General features: G+C 45.2%; 1 protein-coding gene across 1 annotated transcript; it reads left to right on the plus strand.

The window, feature by feature from the left end:
* Positions 1-11,319: 11,319 nt before the first annotated feature.
* Positions 11,320-17,386, plus strand: KCTD12 (potassium channel tetramerization domain containing 12). The gene has a single exon (XM_008260066.4). It carries the CDS (start codon positions 11,558-11,560, stop codon positions 12,539-12,541), a length of 984 nt encoding a protein of 327 aa, XP_008258288.1. The 5' UTR covers positions 11,320-11,557; the 3' UTR covers positions 12,542-17,386.
* Positions 17,387-21,375: the final 3,989 nt, after the last annotated feature.

The raw sequence follows: 21,375 nt of genomic DNA on the forward strand, positions 1-21,375 counted from the left end.
GAGAAGATGGCCCAAGTCCCTGGGCCCCTACACCCACGTGGGAGACCAGGAGGAAGCTCCTGGCTTCGGATTGGTGCAGCTCCAGCTGTTGCAGCCATTTGGGAAGTGAACCAGTGGATGGAAGACTTTTCTGTTTCTCCCTCACTGTCTGTAACTCGACCTCTCAAATAAAATAGTAAAAAAAAAGTTACAGAGAGAGGGAGAGACAGAGAGGGAGATCTTCCATCTGTTGGTTGACTGTCCAGATGACCATAATGGCTGGGGCTGGGCCAGGGAGGAGCCAGGAGTTTCTGTTGCGTCTCCCATGAGGGTAGCTGGAGCCCAAGCACTTTGGCCATTCGCTGCTGCTTTTCCCAGGCTGTTAGTAGGAAGATGGGTTGGAAGTTGAGCAGCTGGGACATGAACTGGAGCCCATATGAGATGCTGGCATCGCAGGCAGTGACTTGACCTGCTTTGCCATGATGCTGGCCCCCAGGTCAATTTCTTAATCCAGCAGGCTTATCTGTTTGTTCAACAGTTTGAGTGTATGTTATGGATGTGATAGACCCAGGGTTGTGAATTTAGAGTAAAATTCATTTAATTTCTGCTTCCTCTGCTCAAGATAAGAACTCTTTGTATCTGGTACCCAACACAGTGCCTTCCATGTGATAGATACTCAACAGAGACAGCTACTTCAACTGACCAAGAAATTATTCCTGAATACTTAGAACAGGTTAGGATGGGTCAGTGTGATTTCTAGTCCAGAAGGGAAAGAAAGATGGAGATTGTTTCAGGAAAGGAAATCAGATAAGCCAAATATGTGTAATGTTCTTAACCACTGAACAGCCACCCCATTGACCTTGGCATATATTAAGGGCATCTGGTCTTACTTAAACTGAATTGGGTAAGATAAACTTGTCGATTGTGACAATGTGACACATTGGGACAGTGCTAAAAGTTTTTTCTATAGGTCTATGCATGAAGTATTTGTGAATGATTATGAATACTGAGTGACAGACTCTATGGAAGGGTAAGTACTCGGAGGACTTTTGAAAACATCTTTAATTTTCAAAAAAATTAATGGAGAACTTTCTTAGAGTCATTTTAGTTTTACGGAATAATGGGTGGGGGAGTGTAGAGAACCCTCAGGGTACTCCCTTCCTCTCTTCTAGCTACCTCTCCTGTTAAATCTTGCATTAGTTTGGTACATTTGCTACAGCTGATGAACTAACATGGATACATTGGATAGAGTTCATTTTATTCATATTTTATTAGGATTCACACCTTATTGTAAAGTTGTATGGGTTTTGCCAAGCATACAATGACTGATTCAACTTTCATCCATAATTTGAAGTTTTAGAAGAATGGATAGGTGAGACATCAATAATTAAAAAGCAATTTGCATGATAAACTGATATAAATTATGCAGATTTGTGCTGTTTTTTTTTTGTAATAGATTCTTACTTTCACTGTAACATACTCTAAAAAGCAGATTTATTGAGCCGGCGCCGTGGCTCAATAGGCTAATCCTCCACCTTGCGGAGCCGGCACACCGGGTTCTAGTCCCGGTTGGGGCGCCGGATTCTGTCCCGGTTGCCCCTCTTCCAGGCCAGCTCTCTGCTATGGCCAGGGAGTGCAGTGGAGGATGGCCCAGGTGCTTGGGCCCTGCACCCCATGGGAGACCAGGAAAAGCACCTGGCTCCTGGCTCCTGCCAGGATCAGCGCGGTGCGCCGGCTGCAGCGGCGGCCATTGGAGGGTGAACCAACGGCAAAGGAAGACCTTTCTCTCTCTGTCTCTCTCTCTCACTGTCCACTCTGCCTGTCAAAAAAAAAAAAAAGCAGATTTATTAATAACTTCTCACTGTTAGGCTTGTTGGGTTAGATTTATTGAAATAAATGAATAAAACTGGTAACAAAACTCTTTGCAATGTTGATGGCGACAAGAGTATTGCCTTTACACTAAGCCGAGGATTTGACAAGAATAACCTTATGCCGTTTTCCCCCCAAAACTGTTCATGCTGAGTATTGGCACATCTAAGGCATAATTGGTCTGCTGTTTGGCACAGGTCCTGGGGCATAGTGAGGCTGTGAGACACCAGCTATTGATTGTGATTCTGAGTTCTGTAACATGAGAGCTGTCATATCAAGTTTGGAGTCTTGAAAATGGGAGAGAAGATCAGAAAAAAAATGACTTTTTGCCTAAGTGCTGGGCAAGGAAAGTTACTGCATATCCCTTCTTTTATTTTTTTATTTGACAGATAGAGTTAGATAGTGAGGGAGAGAGACAGAGAGAAAGGTCTTACTTCCATTGGTTCAAATGGCCGCCAAGGCCAGAGCCACGCTGATCAGGAGCCAGGAGCCAGGTGCTTCCGCCTGGTCTCCCACGCAGGTGCAGGCGCCCAAGCACTTGGGCCATTTGCCACTGCCTTTCTGGGCCACAGCCAGGAGCTGGACTGGAAGAGGAGCAACTGGGACCAGAACCCAGCGCCCACATGGGATGCCTGTGCCACAGGCGGAGGATTAACCAAGTGAGCCACGGCAGCGGCCCCTGCATATCCCTTCTAAGATGCCTATCTTAGATGGGTCTACAGCTTAGATCCATGGCAACTTAGTTCTTATTGAAGTAAACTTTCCTACAAATGGGTGGCTCCAGTTGTTCAAAAGATTTTCTTCAGGTAAACTTGAACTTTTTAATACCTTCTCCGTGCATTTTCCAGGTTTGTCCTTTGGTGTCAGAAAAAAAGTAGTAGTGCTATGGACTGAATGTTTCTCCCCCAGGTTCACCTGTGGCAACTAATTCCCAGTATGATGGTATTAAGAGTCAGGGCTTTTAGGAGGTGATTGGGTTCTCACAAGTGGGATTATTCTCCTTATAAAAGAGGCACAAGGGAGGTTATTTGCCTCTTCCACCACGGAAGGACTTGAAGAAGAGGTGCCTTCTATGCACTAGGAATTGGGCCGCACTGGGCACTGAATTTGCCACCAGAGACTTGGTCATGGATTTCTCAGCCTCAAGAACCTTGAGACATAAATTTCTGTTGTTTAGAAGCTACTCAGTCTACAGTAGTATGTTGTAGCAGCCTGAGCAGACTAAGGCAAGCTGTCATCATGTCTAAAATAGTACTCCCTTCTTAGGGTAGTCTATGATATTCTAGGCTAGTATCAAAAACACTTGCCAGTTCTATCACTTTTGGATTCTTCACAATCTCACTTACAACTTCTTTAAATACATTTTTGCCTATTGAAATAACTCATAAGATTGTGATGCCTAGAATTAAGTATACATAAATGATAGGTGTAGTTTTACTGTTAGCTGTTTTGTTTCTATGATTACATGCTCGGCTTTGATCTATACAATGAGGGCTTTGACTGGGATAATTTCTGGGATCCTTTTCCCCTTTTAAAAGCTATTTGATATGTGTGTACACACATGCACACATGTGTTACAGGCATGTCCTCCTATTGGCTTCTTGAACTTGCAGGTGATGCAGAGTCTCTGGTCATTTTTCATGTGACCTGATGCTAAAATGCATCATGAGCAATTGCATGACTTAACATTTGCCTTCATGACATCTTCTCTTGCACATTTCTCTTTGTTGCTAAATGTTAACTCCATCTTTGATAAATTACTTAGCCCTTCAGGATCTGCATCACCTATACATTTTATTTGCATGATTCCCACATAATCATTTAGTTTGCTGATAAAAGTCCAAGAAACAGCTAAATGAATGCTTGCTCCTAGCTCTTTCTCTTTGATATTATTCCATTCATCAGTACCAGTGACATGTCCCCCTCTCTCTCTCTCTCTTTTTTTTTTTTTTTTTTTTTTTGACAGGCAGAGTTAGACAATGAGAGACAGAGAGAAAGGTCTTCCTTCCGTTGGTTCACCCCCCCAAATGGCCGCCACGGCCAGGGTGCTGCACTGATCTGAAGCCAGGAGCCAGGTACTTCTCCTGGTCTCCCATGGGGTGCAGGGCCCAAGCACTTGGGCCATCCTCCACTGTCCTCCTGGGCCACAGCAGAGAGCTGGCCTGGAAGAGGGGCAACTGGGACAGAATCTGGCGCCCCGACTGGGACTAGAACCCGGTGTGCTGGCGCCGCAGGCAGAGGATTAGCCTAGTGAGCCGCGGTGCCGGCCGACATGTCCCTCTAATTGAAGTTAATGTGCAGTCTACATTTGTCTGGTTCATCTAGAATGATATCCTGGATGAGCTAACACCTTGCAAAAACAGAATAAACTGTGTCTATTACATTGCCCCCGTGCATGAGATTAGCAATGCTGAAGAAAAGTGTTTTTTATGACCTTGACTTCGTTGGGGTGGACTACCTGTATTGCCTGTTCTCTCTGGAGATTCCTGACTTACAAGGAGGTAATTGCCCTACCTGTGACATTCACAAATGACACATGGAATTTCCTACAGCAACTCCATTGCTTATCACTTTTGATACGAAACAGGTTTTCATGGGCCACAGACTGGTGGAACCATCCATGACTTCCAGTAAGATCAAGTACATAGCAGACCCTAACTATTTGAAGCATCATTGAATGCATGTAAAGGGGGGCTAAGTTTCTCCTGCACCATTGATATTTCTTCTGGTGATATCTGCAGCAACCATGGCAAACCTCTGTTTCCTTTGCAGGTTACACATGTTCTTCCTCTTAAGGAGCTGTTGCAGGCTGGAAATGATGGGGGAAACGTTACAGTGGTTAGTGATGGTGCTCCTGCCCTCTTAGGCTTGGCTTTGTGGCATTTCCCTGCCTATAACTCTGGGGTCGGGCAGAGAGTGGAAGTCATCGTCTTTGGATTCTAAGGATACTTGATGTGTATGTTATGTGCCAGACACTGTGAAATGAAGTGCCTTACAACATGTCATTTAACCGCATAAGAGTCTGATAAAGGTAGATGTTTTGCTCAATTTTAAGATAAAAATGTGAAATTTGGAATATTTTATTCATTTTAAATTTGAAAAGTAGAGAGCGAGCAAGAGAAACAGTTAAAGCTCCTCCATCTGCTGATAACTCCGCAAATGCCTGCAATGGCAGGCGATGGGCCAGGCCAAAGCCAGAGCCAGAAACTCAATTCATGCCTTCCATGCTCAAGTACTCAAGTACTGAAGCCATCATCTACTGTTTTCCGGTGTGTGCATTAGAAAAAACTGGAATCAGAAACAGTCAGGACTCGACTTGAACCCAGTGTTCTGATCTGCAATGCAGGCATCCGAAGCAGCCTAACTGCCCAGTCTAATGCTTGTCCCACATCTGGAATATTTTTAAGTAATTTTCCTCAACATTGTAGATTTAAGTAAAGCCAAGAGGAATACAAGGTCTTCAGTCTCCAAAGTGCAAAATTTCCCCATCTGTGTTTTACTGTAAGAAAAGAAATGTATTTTCTAAACATCATATTAAATAACACAAATTTGAATGGTAGCGTGTTTTAAGGCTATTTCCTTGCTATGAAATATTATGCAGATTTCTATAGTAACTGGAAAGCAGCTTGGGGAAAGGTCTCCCCCTTTAATTATATCAAACAAATGATTGCACAATTACATAAAAATGTGGCCATTATCATCTAGCCAGTGGCTTGGCTTCTTGTCCAAACCTCACAGCAAAGAATGCAGACTTTCTGGAACCACATATTAAAATCTCTGCAGTCGAATCAGCCCTGAGTAACCTAAACTCGATACTATTCAGCATTTAACAGAACTCCGGGGATGAGCTCTTGAAAACCCAAGGTCAAAAGGTGAATGGCTGATAATCATCGCCTTAGTTCCACATTCACGAAAACTGGTTTTGTTCTAATTTCTTCTCAGGCATGCCGGTCTGTCTTGCAGTGAGGTGCCCTGTTTTAGAGCCCTATAAAAGAGATTAAATTTAGCTTAAGTATAAAGTAACAGAAAACACGTTCTTGGGCAAGCTGGCTCTACAGAAAAATTCCTAAACAGAGGTGGCAAAAATGGTGAGTGATTCCAACATTACTGAAATAAGTGTACAGTGTATAAGCTGATTATTTTCAATGTCAGCCCTCATTTGGGCAATAAATTGAATAAATTCAGTGTGGGTGCCAAAGAATGCAGAAAGCCCTGAATGTGGAGTTGGGAAGCACCCAGGTGTGTCCACCCTCACTGAGAGGCCTGATTCTACTTCCGGCTCTACCCAAGAGGTACCATGGGCCATCTATCCTGAGTTTCTTCCTGTGCAACACAGGTTGGAGAGGGCCCCCTGAAATTGTGATAAGTAAGTGAACATAAGACAGCACTCAAAAGAGCAAAGCACTAGAATGTGGTAAATTCATGTACTGTTTACCACCAAGTTTAATATCATGATTGGAGATCAAAGTCTTCAAATGTTTATGAAGCATCAGTGATGTTAATAATTAGCCTTGGTCAGAAATTCCAGAATCAGCCATGTGTGTGAGGTTCAGCTATTTTGTTGTGATCAGTTTGACATGGAAAGGCACGTGTAGAATTCATTTCTTCAATTCCATACGCCCAGAGGGCCAGTGGATACTGCTTGCTTTGGAAGCCCAGAACTAGACCACAGCAGTTTCTGTGGACTCACTTCATTCTTGTCTAGAATTAATGAGATCAGAACAAAACCACATGACCATGCTAAGGACCTGCTGCTTTGCAAACCATAATGATATTTTAGGGAGCCAGAAATAAAATCATGCTTATTGTGTGTCCAGGATTGAGTTGGCCAAACAGGAGGACAATGGTGTGTTAGCTGTATCCACAGACTCCAATAAGTCCAGAGTCTTCCTGGAGGCAGGAAGGCGCCATCCATAAAAGCTGAGCAAGAGAGGAGAATCAAGGGCTTAACTCTGCCTTAACCCTAGATCTTTCACAGTGGCTACTTGAGTTTCTGGTCAACAATACTTCAGGGCACAATTATACCGACTTTAGAGTACCAGTTCTGTTCTCAGCAGAAATAGCTGAGTTACCTTTGTCAAGTTCATTAACCTTGTACCTACGGTTTCTTTTCTGGAGAATGTGGTGAATGAAGGCACCTACTTTTTCATATAGGCAAAACACTCCTAGAGGTGAGAGGCTGTGAAATGCCATGTTGAAAAACAGATTTCAAAGCCACACTGCCTGGGTTCTGATATCAACTCCAGCACTTATCTGCTGTACGTGTATGATAGCAGGTAAATGAACTAACTTCTCAGTATCTTGGTTTCTCATCTAAAAATCAAGTAATAATAATACCAACCATGCAGAATTATTGGTGAGGACTGAGCACAATTAAATGCACATAGAGTTGTGAAAACAGGGCTGGTATACAGTAACCACTATACACATGCTTGTTATCATCTGGATACCATTGCTTGTTTCCTGGAATCAAAGACAAGTACTCCACTGTGAGGTGTGGGCATTTCACTAGCATCTTTTTAAAATTTTTAAAAGATTTATTTATTTTGAAAGTCAGAGCTTTCATCCTCTGGTTTACTCCCCCAGGTAGCTACAATGGGCATTGCTGGGCCTGGCCAAAGCCAGAGCTTCATCTGGGTCTCCCACATGGGTGGCAGGCACCCAAACACCTGGGCTGTCTTGTGCTGCTTTTCCCAGCCTTTTAACAGGGAGCCACATTGAAGTGGAGCAGCCAGGACACAAACCAGTACCCATATTGGATGCTGGCTTTGCAGACAGTACCTTTACCTACTATGCCACAATGTCAGCCCCTCAACTAGCATCTCAATCCCTAGGCCTAACACCAACCCCCTCTTTTTCCTTAGGATTAGATATTGGCATTTTTAAAAACCAATCTTTGCTAAGATCCTTTTGAACCTTTAATGTTATTTAATTTACTTAATGTTACTTAATCCCTATATCCAATTATTTCCTCCCTCTGAATGCAAAAAGTAATGATTTTTAAAGCGTGCACACAGAAAAGATGGACACGTATTGGGAGGATGATAAATGCACTAAACGTTTGCTCAGGGCAATTTCTAATTTTGTGTCTCTTCCCCTTGCTCCCCATGGCACTCATTTTAATGTTTCTACCATTCATTCATTCATTCATTCAGTAGTTACTGAGCATTCTTGCCAGGCACCATGGTAAGTCATGGAAAATAACGATGCTGACACTGGAATGGTGTCTCAGAGCTTACAGATCGTTTTCACACACATTAAATTCATTCAGTCCTCAGAGGCATTCACTTCATTTTGCCCCAGATGGTCCTCTTCTTGAACTTCATGTTTCTTACTGTCTGTCCTTCATTCCTTTCCTCAAGTCGTCAGTGTGTAGGATATGGACTAAGTGCACTGGTGAGGGTTGGGGTGGGAGCTGGCTGGAACAGAAGTTGGGGGGGGGGTGATGTTACCAGTGTCCTACACTTTGGCATCAAAGGACAAAGTACTTAAAAAACACACTGTTTCTTATTTTGAGAAAGATAACAAATTACTTGAAAGGGACCAATGAGCCTGAATTTATCCAGTAGAAACTAGCTAGAGACTAAATGGTGAGGTATTGTTTTTCCTGATCCTTCCCTGCCCCTTCCAATTCAGCGTATTTAACATAGTGGAACTCCTAAAGAGTTAGAACTCCTTTTCCTCCTTCTTAAACACTCAGGCCTACAAGTCCTAGCATCAAAGTTCCCCAATTACATTTCTTCTTGAATTTCATGATACCGTTCAAGATGCAAAAAACAGAACACACAAAATTAACCAGAAAATTGTTACTTGCGTCTCAGATCTTCACTGTTTTATTCTCGTGTGTCTCATGTGCAACCTGGCTTCTGTACGGAAATGCCTAGGGCTTTTCTGTAGTAGACTGGCTTGTGGTGGGTGTTACGACAAAAGGCAGAGACTGGCAGTAGTGCGCTGTTGTGTATAAGCGTGTAATATCTCATAGTGAGTTTACACTCAAATGATCACTTTAAATGTACCATGGAGAGTCGCAGGATACAAGCAGATGATAACAATACATGAACTTCCACTATGAGGCACACTGAGCTCATTTCTGACCCGTGCCTTTTCAACTTGATTGTCCTTCTGCATGGAATGCTCATTCTCCACAACTTTCCATGAACTTATTTATAAATATCTACATAAGTATCCGTATTTATTAAATTTCCTTCACAGAATTGTAAGCACCAAGAGGGCAGTGGTTGTTTTTTGATCGTGCTGCCTAGAACATAGTAGTGGCTCCTGAAAATACTGCTGGAATAAATGAATGAGCAACGGACTCCTACCCAATGCCCATGGTATGCCAGCTCTATTCTAGGCACTGGGGTTATAGCAATGAATCAAGCAGAACAAAATCTTGGAATACCTGGAATTGCTCTGAGCAGAGTGACCTCTTTGATGGGGTTTCAGCAGGGCCCCTCTTTGTGTTCGGAGTGGTAAAAGGCTGTAGGGGGCTGCTGTGGAAGCAGTTAGGAGACCCAGGCGATGATCCAAGCAGGAGGTAGTGTTGGCTTGGTACAAGCTGGTCACCGGGAGGTGGTGGAACCTGTAGATAGCATGGAAGTACTGTGATGTATATGTGATAGGATTTGCTAAGACAATGCACAAAGGTATTGATGCCAGAATATGAGCCAAACTGACACAACACAGCAGGCCTTTTTTTTTTTTTTTTTTGGATTTGCAGAAAAGAGACTGGTTTTGTCAGGGCTGTGGCACTGACACAACAAATAGCACAATTACCTCTAAAATCAGCACTGGAACTTAGCACTTTTGTGTCATCTATTATTTATCCCAAAGAACAAAACAAGAAAGGAGTGGTGAAATATATTTGGTATTAAAATCGGTCCTTGCAATTGAGTGAGCCAGTCTGGGGCTTGATCTGATTTCAGCACACCGAGGCGAGCACCATAATTGCTTAGCAGACGTAAACATTTCGAAAGGAAAATGACAGTTATCCGTGACGAGACTGTAAAGCCCGCTGGGTAGTTAAGCGAAAGGGTAAACATTATCAAGAAGGAAGATTTGGCCGACTTGTCCTGATGGATGGCCTGCACCTCAAACTGATCAGACAACTTCTCGGACCCCTGACTCTGCCTGTTGGGCTATGCAGGGAGTGCCTCGGAGATTATTCAACCTTGGAGTCTCCTCTACCTGGAAGCGGCAAACAGCAGGTGCCCAGCAAACATTCGCTGACCCTGACCCGTGTCGTGTCGTCTTATCTTCCTCTGGCTTCTCCTCGGCTTCCCGACGCGCTCAGGTGCACGTATATATTTGTATACAAAGTCATAAATACATTCCGGACTTGTGGGGCGGGAGGCAGTGCGTGTGCAGGCAGCAGTCCGGAGACTCTACCCTCTTGGGAAGCCAGGGAAGGCTTCCGGGGGAGGTGGCATGTGGGCTGCCATCTGTCTAGTAACGTGCAAGGAGCAAGTGTTGGGGAGCCAGAAAGGATCTAAAAGATGCTGTCCCATCTACAAAAATCTCCCTCTGGGGAAATCGGGGAAGGGCTGAAGGGAATGACGGGGACGTGGAGGAGAGCGGGGGTGCATGGATCTCTGGCAGGATCCACACGTGGGAGTGATCAGGCAGACACTGGGATTTCTTGTATCATTTACAATGTCCAGTATGGACTCACTCTTCCCTCAGTCTGGCCTAGACAGCGCTGCGGGGGAGGGAAGGTGGTTGCATTGGCCGCCCCCACATCACACCCTTCGCCCAGCCAAGTCCCTGGTGCTGTAATAGCTCACAGCTTCCTACTTTGAGGTTCCCCGACCAGCGCCTCTGGCGCTGCACCCAGAGCTTGAACTTGGGGAAAGAGTTTTGCACAGGACTCTGAAGTCAACCTTTGGTGTCCAGGGCTCGTTTTGAGGCCACCGTGCACACAGTGTGGCTCCTTCCGGGTTGGGCGGCCTTCTCTGTGTCTCCAGATTTTTTTGTTTCTAAAACTACCATACCCCAGGAAGGCAGCGCCCGGGCTGCGTGGTTTGGATGGGTCCATTCCGGGGTCGGCCGGGCTGGAGGTGGCCCTGCACTTCCAGTCCCAGGGCTGGGAGTGTCAGAAAGTTGGCGTCCTCTGTCTGAGTCCTCCGTGCGGGCCGGGGTTGGAGGGAATCGGAGTGGTCACTGCTGTCTTGCGACGAAGCCAGTCCCGGGCTCTGAGCGCTTCGGGAGAAGGGAGAAAGTTGGGCAGAAGCACGGAGCCGGCCGTTGGGGAGCCAGGCGTGCCGTGGGCTGGGAGCGAGGTCGCCCCTGGGTGCGCCTGAACCAGGGTGGAGCCAGCAGCCTAGCCGAGGCCCCGCGTCAGCGTTTAAGATGCAAATCGATCCCGCAAGCACGCCCCACCCTCCCGCCTGGGGTGGGGGGAGCCTGGCTCCACCGCTCAGCGGCCGCCCACGCCTCCTGCGCGCCACGGCGCCGGAGCGGGCGCCTCTACTTAAGCTGCGCGCGGGCTGCGACCTGGCACTCGCCTGGAGCTCGCGGGCGAGGCAGCCGGAGCGCAGCGGAGCTCCCGCGGCTCACAGCGGGGCGCGCTAGCTGCACTTGGCTCCGTGCGGCTCGGGCTCGGGCGGAGGGCTGAGAGCGCGTCCCGGGCAGGGGCTCCGGGGAAAGCGGCTGCAGCTTTCGAGTGCAGTCCTGCTCCCTGCTACTGCCCCAGCCGGGCCACCTCTTTGCCATGGCTCTGGCGGACAGCACGCGAGGATTACCCAACGGGGGCGGCGGCGGGGGCGGCAGCGGCTCCTCATCGTCGTCCGCCGAGCCGCCGCTCTTCCCCGATATCGTGGAGCTGAACGTGGGGGGCCAGGTGTATGTGACCCGGCGCTGCACGGTGGTGTCGGTGCCGGACTCGCTGCTCTGGCGGATGTTCACGCAGCAGCAGCCGCAGGAGCTGGCCCGGGACAGCAAAGGCCGCTTCTTTCTGGACCGGGACGGCTTCCTCTTCCGCTACATCCTGGATTACCTGCGGGACTTGCAGCTCGTGCTGCCCGACTACTTCCCGGAGCGCAGCCGACTGCAGCGGGAGGCCGAGTACTTCGAGCTGCCCGAGCTCGTGCGCCGCCTCGGGGCGCCCCAGCAGCCCGGCCCGGGGCCGCCACCACCGCACTCGCGGCGCGGGGTGCCCAAGGAGGGCTCACTGGGCGATGAGCTGCTGGCCCTGGGCTACGCGGAGCCCGAGCAGCAGGAGGGCGCCTCGGCCGGGGCGCCGTCGCCCACGCTGGAGCCGGCCAGCCGCAGCCCGTCCGGGGGCGCGGCGGGCCCGCTGCTCACACCGTCCCAGTCGCTGGACGGCAGCCGGCGCTCGGGCTACATCACCATCGGCTACCGCGGCTCCTACACCATCGGGCGGGACGCGCAGGCAGATGCCAAGTTCCGGCGGGTGGCGCGCATCACCGTGTGCGGCAAGACGTCCCTGGCCAAGGAGGTGTTCGGGGACACCCTGAACGAGAGCCGGGACCCTGACCGGCCGCCGGAGCGCTACACCTCGCGTTACTACCTCAAGTTCAACTTCCTGGAGCAGGCCTTCGACAAGCTGTCTGAGTCTGGCTTCCACATGGTGGCCTGCAGTTCCACCGGCACTTGCGCCTTTGCCGGCAGCACCGACCAGAGCGAAGACAAGATCTGGACCAGCTACACCGAGTACGTCTTCTGCAGGGAGTGAGCTCCCGGGACCCCTCGCGGTTCCGGCGCCCGCCCCCACCCCTCGGCGGGGGAGAGGATCAGAGACCGCTCCCCATCCCTAACCTTTGCCCTTTGTCTCCCTTTGCCCCGAGGTCCCCAATCCCCGGTCCTGTCCTGGGTCAGACCGTTCCACCCCCCCCACCCCCTCCCCCACCCCCGCTTCAGAAAAATCCATCCTCTTTTCTTTTCTTCGGACTCGGCTAACCTAGGGGGCCCAGGCGCGTCCCCGTCCCCACCCCCACCCAATGCTTCCTCTTTTTGCTGCCTCAAACCTCTCCTCCCCCAGATTGTACTTCAATCTGGATCCAGCGGGCCAGTGTGGTTACAAAGCCGGCACGAACCGGGGGGGAGAACCGAGGTGTTGGGAACCCGTTCAGACTGTGCAGTGCTGCGAAGATTCCTTGAGATCTCGAGCCCTTCTGACACCCGTGTGGTGTGAGGGCGCAGAATGGTGACCCCGCCTGGGGGAGAGAGTTGGTGTCCTAACAGCTCACTGCCATCGCTGACCCTCTGTGAAGCCGGATTGAGGGCGTCGCTGAGGCACTTCGGTTGTACACGAGTGAGGTTTTGAAAAGCTGCAGGTGTAGACGTAGGAGCACTGGTGCTCACATGGTCAAGGGTCCTGTCTTTTCCCTACGGAATACAGGGTCTTGAAACTTGGAGAGCGTGGATCCTCCTGCCTGGCGAGGCGCCCTTTCAGCGCCAGGAGCCCTTGGTTCCCTGGGGTGACGTGGGAGCCCTTGGGGGCAAGAGGGAGAAGGGGTGTTGGTCTCCTAAGAATTAGAACCAAACAGGCCTCCGCTCCGTGGGGAGTGGTTACCTGGAAGTGATTGTATTCGCGACCGGGCCAGGAGACGCTCGTGGGCATTAGCAGAACTGTATTCTTGCAGTGAATGGTAATAGGACCTTTCTTAGAGCTAGGACTTTGCGGGTGGGGTGGGGAGGTAGGAGAAGAGGGTGGGAAGGGAGGGACAGATAGATACTCTTATTATTTGAAAGTTAGAAGTTTTAAGCATCCATTTGAATACGTGCATATTTGAAAATACCGAATGGTAAAATGCAAACACAGCTAAGCATTTCGTGAAGATTAGTAATAGACCTACTCTTAACTGCGGTTTATTTAACTGTTTTTAGTCCTAAACTTAGAAGTTGCTACTAGGTATCTAATCTAACCAAAGAGTTACCCAGTAGGGTTTTAGTTTTTGAACTTTTAATTTCCTTGTGGTTATCAATCTCGATTTTAGAATCTATTTACTTGAGCAAAGGGAGTTTGCTCTTGGCTTCTTAGACTTCAGATCTCATTAAAAATCCTCATTTTCTTCAAAGCCAGTGACCCTTGACTGCGGGGCAAACCTGAGAATGCCACATTCCCCCCACGCAGTTTGTTTGAAGTTCAAGTAGAATCTTTTCAAGTGACAGAGCTGCTGAGAAGTAGGAGCACCAGGGGCTACCCATCTGTGTAGATAGCTGTAAAATGAGATTTCTAAAATGAAGGCAAATAACTACTTAACAGCGAGCTGAGCAATAAAATGGTGTTAGAGGTAAACTGTAACCAACAGAAGGAGACCTGGTTGCCTTATCCCCTTCTTCCCACGTGGACGCTGTCCCCAGTGCATACTCTGTGTACACGTGAGTGAAGGGAGACAGATCCTTGTCATGCTTTGGGCTGTGAGGTGTTCTTCAGATACTCTGAGGACAGAGAAGCCCTTTTGTTTGTTACTTTCTCTGAAGTATCTTTTTAAAGATTTTGTAAGAAGTCCTTCTCAGTGTTTAGTGCTATTTTTCTTTTCTTTTTTTTTTTATGAGTCTTGTACTGTATCTTACTGTGTTCATAATGGATGTTAAGAATGGGAACAGTTTTGTTCTTAGACTCATCTGTCCCAACTTGTGTATACCATACCTGAACATTTAGTTTTTTGATTCATTTACTGATGTTATCAAATGCCTATGCCCAGTTCCTTGCATCAGATGATGTATATTCTAAAGAAACATGTTTTGATGCATTTCCTTATGTCCTTGTTTATGAGTGATTGAGTTAGGAAAAAATACATAATTGCAAAACTGAGTTTACTCCATGCTATTTTTCTTTTTTTTTTTTTTTTTTGGCTGGAGGGGATATTAGTTGTAAACTGATTCAGTGTTGATTAGATTCCTATTTAAAAGCAAGGTACCTGTATTTTTAGTCCACTAGTTTTTCTTTTTTTTTTTTTGAATTGAGAAAGATTTGAGATCTTTTATTAGAGTTCCATTTTTAGAAAAGTTGTTTTCCATATGAAGACTGTACTTGAGAGGGAAATGGAAGCAGAAATCCAGGAAATGGTGTTTGATCATGTGGTGAGTTTAGTCTCAGACTCAGTAATGCATGAGAACTAACCCTGTTTCAAGTCTCAAATGATTGAGAATTGCCACCCACTTGGCCAGAGGTGAGTGTCACAGAGATTTCTCTAACATGTATGGCATCCTGTTAGATTGCTCAACAAAAAACAAATGATCGTGAACGTTTTAGGACAGACTGAATCCACTAACAGATGGCACCACTCACTGATTCTAATTTCTCTCATCAAATTTGCACAAGTCTAGGAGTCAGAAGCTACTAACGTTTTATCTCTGCCACCCTGGTCTTCAGAATTCATCTTCTAAAACTTTGAGTTAAACTACTGCACTTTCTTGTATGTAGGCATCTTAAGCCTCAACCCACCACATCCTTACTGTCCTGCACCCTTACATTGCTTAGAAGATTGAGAACTTCATGATTATATACAGTCAACTTACCCCGTTTTCTGTGGGTGACTGTTCGCTCTGAAGTTGAAGTCAGTAAATGAAAACTATCTACTATTTGCCCAAAGCAGAGCCGGGGTGGGAAACTCATTTCACATTGCACAGGTAGTACAACTGAGGCAAAATGACGCTCTCTGTGAGCTCTGATCTATGGAAGCAGATCTCCAAGGTGGGCTGGAGTGTTGGTCATTACCTGGGAGCTTGAACCAGGGTGGTGAGGGTCCACATTTTAAATAATGTGGGATATTGTCATCAGGTTTTCTAAATAATTGTAACAGCATTAGTCTGACTCAGAGGTAGGCATTTACGGATGTTCCTCTAGTTACCTTTTAATGTTTAGAAATACAACTGGATGACATTAGACTTTTAGTAAAAACTTTAATTTTTCAAAAAAGAGTTGTTGATTGTGCTGGTTAAAAAAACAGGTACCATGTTGGACACACTGTGTTTTTTAGTATATGTAGACTCTGAGCCCTATTCTGATTTTTCAAATAATACATTGTGGAAAATATTGCTCAAAGATGTGAGTCTTACATTTTTACTCCTTCTAAAACTGTTTGGTGATTCTCATATGTTTATTGGATTGAGAGCTAGTAACACTAGCTAAATTACGTTCTCTTTAAAACTAGACATATACATATACACACACATATATGTACATATAGCCTTCTGCTTCTCTGAGAAAATGCATAATGTGCAAATACTCAGACAAAATGGGCAACTGGCAGTGCTCATAAAATATTCCAGTTTTTATTGGAATTTTCCATGGAATGTTACTACATTAAAGCCATGTAAGGGGAAGCTTTGATAATTTTTTACTCTTCAAATTACAGTAAGTTCCAATCTAATATTCATTTTTATACTCCAGTGTGAAAAATGCTAAATTACAATGCAGACATTTAGAGAAGTATTGACTGGAGGGCGTTGAATTCCTTAAGATTTTTTTTATAATCTAAATTACAAGTACTCTGTTGGCTTAAGCTTTTAAAATAGTAAATGGAGTATTTTTATTGTAACTTAACAGAATCAACACCTTATTTGGACTTCTTCCCTGTTTTTTTTTTTTTTTTTAACTTAGTGTATATATCACTTAAAAACTAGATTACTTTTATTAGATGTCCTAAGCCTGTCTCTTGAGAAAGAAGTAAAATACTCTTATTTACAGTACCTATACTACATGTAAAAGGTTTTCTTACAGTCAGGGAAAAGTTATGTTGAAGCTAACTTTTCTTTTGTCATAGTTTTGGACAATAAAAATCTGAAAGTGTTAACATTTGAGGATTTAGATTCTCTACTGGGACCCTTGAAACTTAGTAGAAATTGAACCAGAATATTTACCTTAGAATATAATCTTGTGTGATAGGCAGATTGAATAGTTGACCAAGAATTGTCACTTACATGTTTTGTGATTTTTTTTTTAAGCCAGCTTTTAAATTCTAAGTGTGTTTTGAAGTATGTGGACATTAATTGTATTGCAAACTATTATACAACTGTCTTTGTGACTTTATAGATAGGTAAATTTGCTACTATTGAATATAAATGATGACCATTGATGATCACTTATGGCCACTATTAGTAACCGTTTAATGACAAAGGTTTAAAACATTCAAGGTAGATATTAATTTTGAAGATGGAAATTATATGTTGCTTAAAGTTTTCCAAGCATTTAGATAAGGTGAGTCCTACAGAGCTGTCTAGGATTCTGAAGTTGTTGAAAAGTGTTTATTGGGCCATTTTCTTAAATATATAAGAAAAAAATTGTTCTGTGCTTTCAGACTTTTCTAACAAAACAGAAAGCCAAAAAAAAAAAAAAAAAACCAACAAAAACCCACACACCTCTCTATTTTCAAAAAAGATGCTAATGAAGTTATTTGAGACTTTCTTCAATCATTAAGTGCTGTAGCGATTTTTGTTCTTCCTGTTCACAAACAGTTGTATAACAGAAATACTCGATACTGTTTTCTTCCCTGTGTGTGAAGTAATGAATCATTGATTATGTGACATGTTATGTATTAAACACTAAAGAATAAAACATTCACTCCTTTAATTATTCTCTTGGCTCCTTGATATGGATTGGCTTGGATGCTGGTCTAATTTCATTTAAGATGTTCTCTCAGTATGAGGAATGCTTCCCAAATTGGTGTGGAACTGATGATGAGTTGATGCCATCGGAGGACCTCATCACCGAGAGACTGGCCCATTGGGCAAGGCATGAACCTGTCCCTGTGCCTCAGTTTCCTGTCAAGAACACACACGTGGTTGATGTCAGTGTGGAAGAAATGTCCTTCACATGCATTTCCATTGATCTCCATCTCTGCAGCTTATTCCTGCTGTGAGGGTGGGGAACGCAGGTAGTAGTGACCTCCTGAAGGAAACAGTAGCTGCACCCTGAGCCTTAAATAAAAGCTCAACTCCTGCAAACAGAATTCTAAAGACTGTTGGGAAAGAGGGCCTGCATTTGGGATAGGAGCTCTTTCCGTGCCATCTCCCGTCCTGATGTCCCTTCTCTCGAAAGAAAACAGTGGCTCACTTTGGGAGAGGACAGAAACTGGAGCCTGCGGTTTGTGGCACAGGAAGGCGTGGGTAGAGTGAGCCAGGCTTCGCCCTTCCTCTTTTCTCTTGGCTGTACTTCCTCTGGGTGGCTTTTGTTTTTAAAAGTCTGTGTGTATACACAGAAACGCAAGATTTATTTCTTGAATTTATATGGTGAAAAATTTACTACAAGAATGTAGTAAGAAATCGCCCTGTCCTTTTCAGAGGCAACCGTTGATGTATGTTTACAGAGACATTCTATATAAATAGAGATATACCCACCCTCCCCACTTCTACTCAGCGGGAATTAAACCTGTTTTGCTTTTTTTTTTTTTGTTAAATTTTTTATGTAAAAAATTTTTCTTAGTAGGTTCAATGTGGTTTGTGGGTACAATTCTAAGGATATTCCCTTCCTCTCTACCTCCCTCTCTTCCCCTTTCTCCTTCTCTCACCCTTTGTTTATCTTGGAGCTCCTGAAATGCATGAACATGTAGCAATGGACATGCTTCATTTTATTTGATACCTACATGATACTCTGCTTGATATGGCATTATCGAGATGGGTTACCACTTGTTTTATTACGCCTTTGTTGGTAGGCATTTAATTCACCAGATTGTTCTTCTGTAAAGAGCACTGTATTTAATCTTTTTTAAAATTTTTTTGAAAGAGGGAAAGAGATGGTAAGGGGAGGGAGGGAGAGAGAGAGAGAGAGAATCTTCCATTCACTGGTTTACTCCCTAGATGGCTCCAATGGCCAGGGGTGTGCTAGGCTGAAGTCAGGAGCATCATCTATGTCTTCATGAAGGTGTCAGGGGGCAGGCACTTGGGCCGTCTCCCATTAGCAGGGATGCTAGCAACACAGGTGGCTTTATCCACCATAACGCTGGCCCCTGAATATCTTCTTAAAGGCTCACTATGCAAAAACATGTTTTGAATTTTTTACCTATACAATGATGCCAGGTGAGGAATGGTTTGGAGCTACTTTGTCCTTTTTTTAGGGACTATGGAAATAATAGGATTCATTGGAGGCTCTTGAGGAAATGGGGATAGTGGCGGTATGAAATACATATGCTCCCAGGTTTCCTGTGGGATTGTGTCCTATAAACTCATTGTGTGTTGAAGATACCATAAGTGGAAATGCACTTAATATGCCCTACCTACCAAACATGATAGTGTAGATATTGTAAGTATTGGTTGTTTCCTCTTGTGACTGCGTGGCTGACCAGGGGCTTTGGGTCACTGCTGCTGCCCGCCATAGGGGGAGAGTATTGTGCCATGGATGGCCATCCCTGGGGGAAAAAAAACAAATTCAAAATTCAAAGTATATCTGATATACCTAGTGACTCCATATGGCTTTTATGCCATTGCAAATTGGAAAGATTGTTAAGTTGAATTTTTGTAGGTCAGGGACTGTGTGTAAATCTAGAGTCATCAAGTACATTAGTGTGAAGTTGGATGTAAATTTCATATTGGGACATGTCCCCCTCATTTTTTTCCTCTATCTCATCCTTTTTTAAGAATTTTTTCATCATGATCCATAACTAGGTTTTTATGAATGTAATTCTTGTATATGACTGTAGAAGAGCCATGGTAGATCCCCATTTTTTAAAAAGATGTATTATTTGAAAGAGTGACACATAGAAAAGGACAGAGAGCGATCAACTGATTCACTCCCAAGATGGCCTCAAGGGCTAGCTGAGCTGGGCCATTTAGGAACAGGAGCTTCATCCGGGTGTTTGCATATGGGTAGCAGTGGCCCAAGTAATTGGACCATCCTCTGCTGCTTTTCTCAGGCTATTAGCAGGGAGCTGGATTGAAAGTGGAGCAGCTGGGATTAGGACTGGTGCCCCTATGCGATGCCAGAATTGCAGGTGACACCTTTACCTACTGTGTCACAATGCTGGCCCAGGATCCTATATTTCCTAAAGAGGCAAATCTAGGAGAGTTGGAAAAGAAAGAGAAGTTATAGGATAAATATGAGGCACCTTCTGGAACACCAGTTTCGCTGAAATGTTTGTGTGTGGGCTGGGAAATTGGGTGCTTTAACTGGTGAGTGATTACAAAAGCTCATTTTGTGGAATGATATGTTTACATGAATTTAAAAGAGAAGATCCTAAATGTTAAACTGAGACTGAACTTGTGGAAAGCCATGGGTAAGTTCATCCTCTTCTGCCATGAGAACCTCGTGGTGGTAGAGTTAAGAACTTCTGCTAATACATGCTGGCCTTGTTTTTATGGTGGGTCATTTAGAGAAAATGTTAAACTCTTAGGTTCTTTGTTTTACTCTGCTTACGTAAGAAGTTTACAAGTAAATGCTCTTCTGGGGACCAAATGAGTCTTTCTTCCCACTTGCCAATCTAAGAGCAGCCTATGGGGCTAAGAAAGGAGGTCTTTGAAACCTCTTTAGGTCATTAGCTCTTGACTTCTGCAACTTCCTCCCATGAATGGCCATTTAACAAGCATGCATTCATGCAAACTCTGGAGCACCCATTGTCTTAGTCTACTTCGATAGAAGAACACCCTAGACTGGATGAGTTATTAACAATGGAGGTTTATCTGGCTCACCATTCTGAGGCTGAGGAGCACAAGTGCATGGCGCTGGCATCTGGTGGGGGCCTTCTGTTGTGTTATAACATGGCAGAAGGGCAAGCAAGCCTGTGAGACAGAGGAAATTGTGCCAAACTCTTCTTTTTATTGGTTTTGTTTTGATCACAAAGTCTCTTCCATAATAACTAACCCACTTCAAAGGTAACCACATCCATCCATGCATAGGGGCAGAGCCTACTAGGACCTAATCATCTCTTAAAGTTGCATCTCTTAATACTGTCACAGTGGCAACTACATTTCAACAGGATTTTGGGAGAGGATGCTCAAACCATGGCAGCTACTCTGTGGCAGACTGTGAAGCTGATGGTGACAAATTTTTAGGACACAAGGATTAGGAGGGGAGTTGAGTCATGATAAAATAATTTGGAAATGCAGTGCTGAGACAGTCTCAGGAATGAGAAGTCAGAGGGGGGGGTTTGTTCAGCTCATGTCGAAGCTTTGCTAGAAGAGGAGATGCTAGGGTGGGAACTTAAAGGAGAGGAAGGAGGAGCAAAGAAAAGGGAAGGGGTGGGCCCTTCAAGCACAGGACATCTTAGGGGACTGAGAGGCAGGACCAGAAAGAGCTCTGTGTTGCTGGAACAATCCTACTCCTACCAAAAAGACAACTGAAAACTCAAACCAAACAGAAACAACTAATCAAACAAACTATGGAGAAGTACTGGGCCATCAGAGTGAGCCTCATCTACAAATGGTTTGAGCTGGGAGGGAGTGTTTAGCCTACTGGTTAAGACAAGTGTGTCCCATGTTGGAGTGCCTGGGTTTGATTGCCAGCTCCCTGCTAGTAATGAAGACCCTGGGAGGCAGCAGGTGATGGCACAACTACTTAGGTCCTTGTCATCCAGATGGGACTCCCAGATTGAATTCTGAGCTTCTGAGTTGGGCCTAAGCCCAGCCCTG

Source organism: Oryctolagus cuniculus, chromosome 9 (assembly GCF_964237555.1).
Source record: "Oryctolagus cuniculus chromosome 9, mOryCun1.1, whole genome shotgun sequence".
Taxonomy (NCBI): Eukaryota; Metazoa; Chordata; class Mammalia; order Lagomorpha; family Leporidae; genus Oryctolagus; species Oryctolagus cuniculus.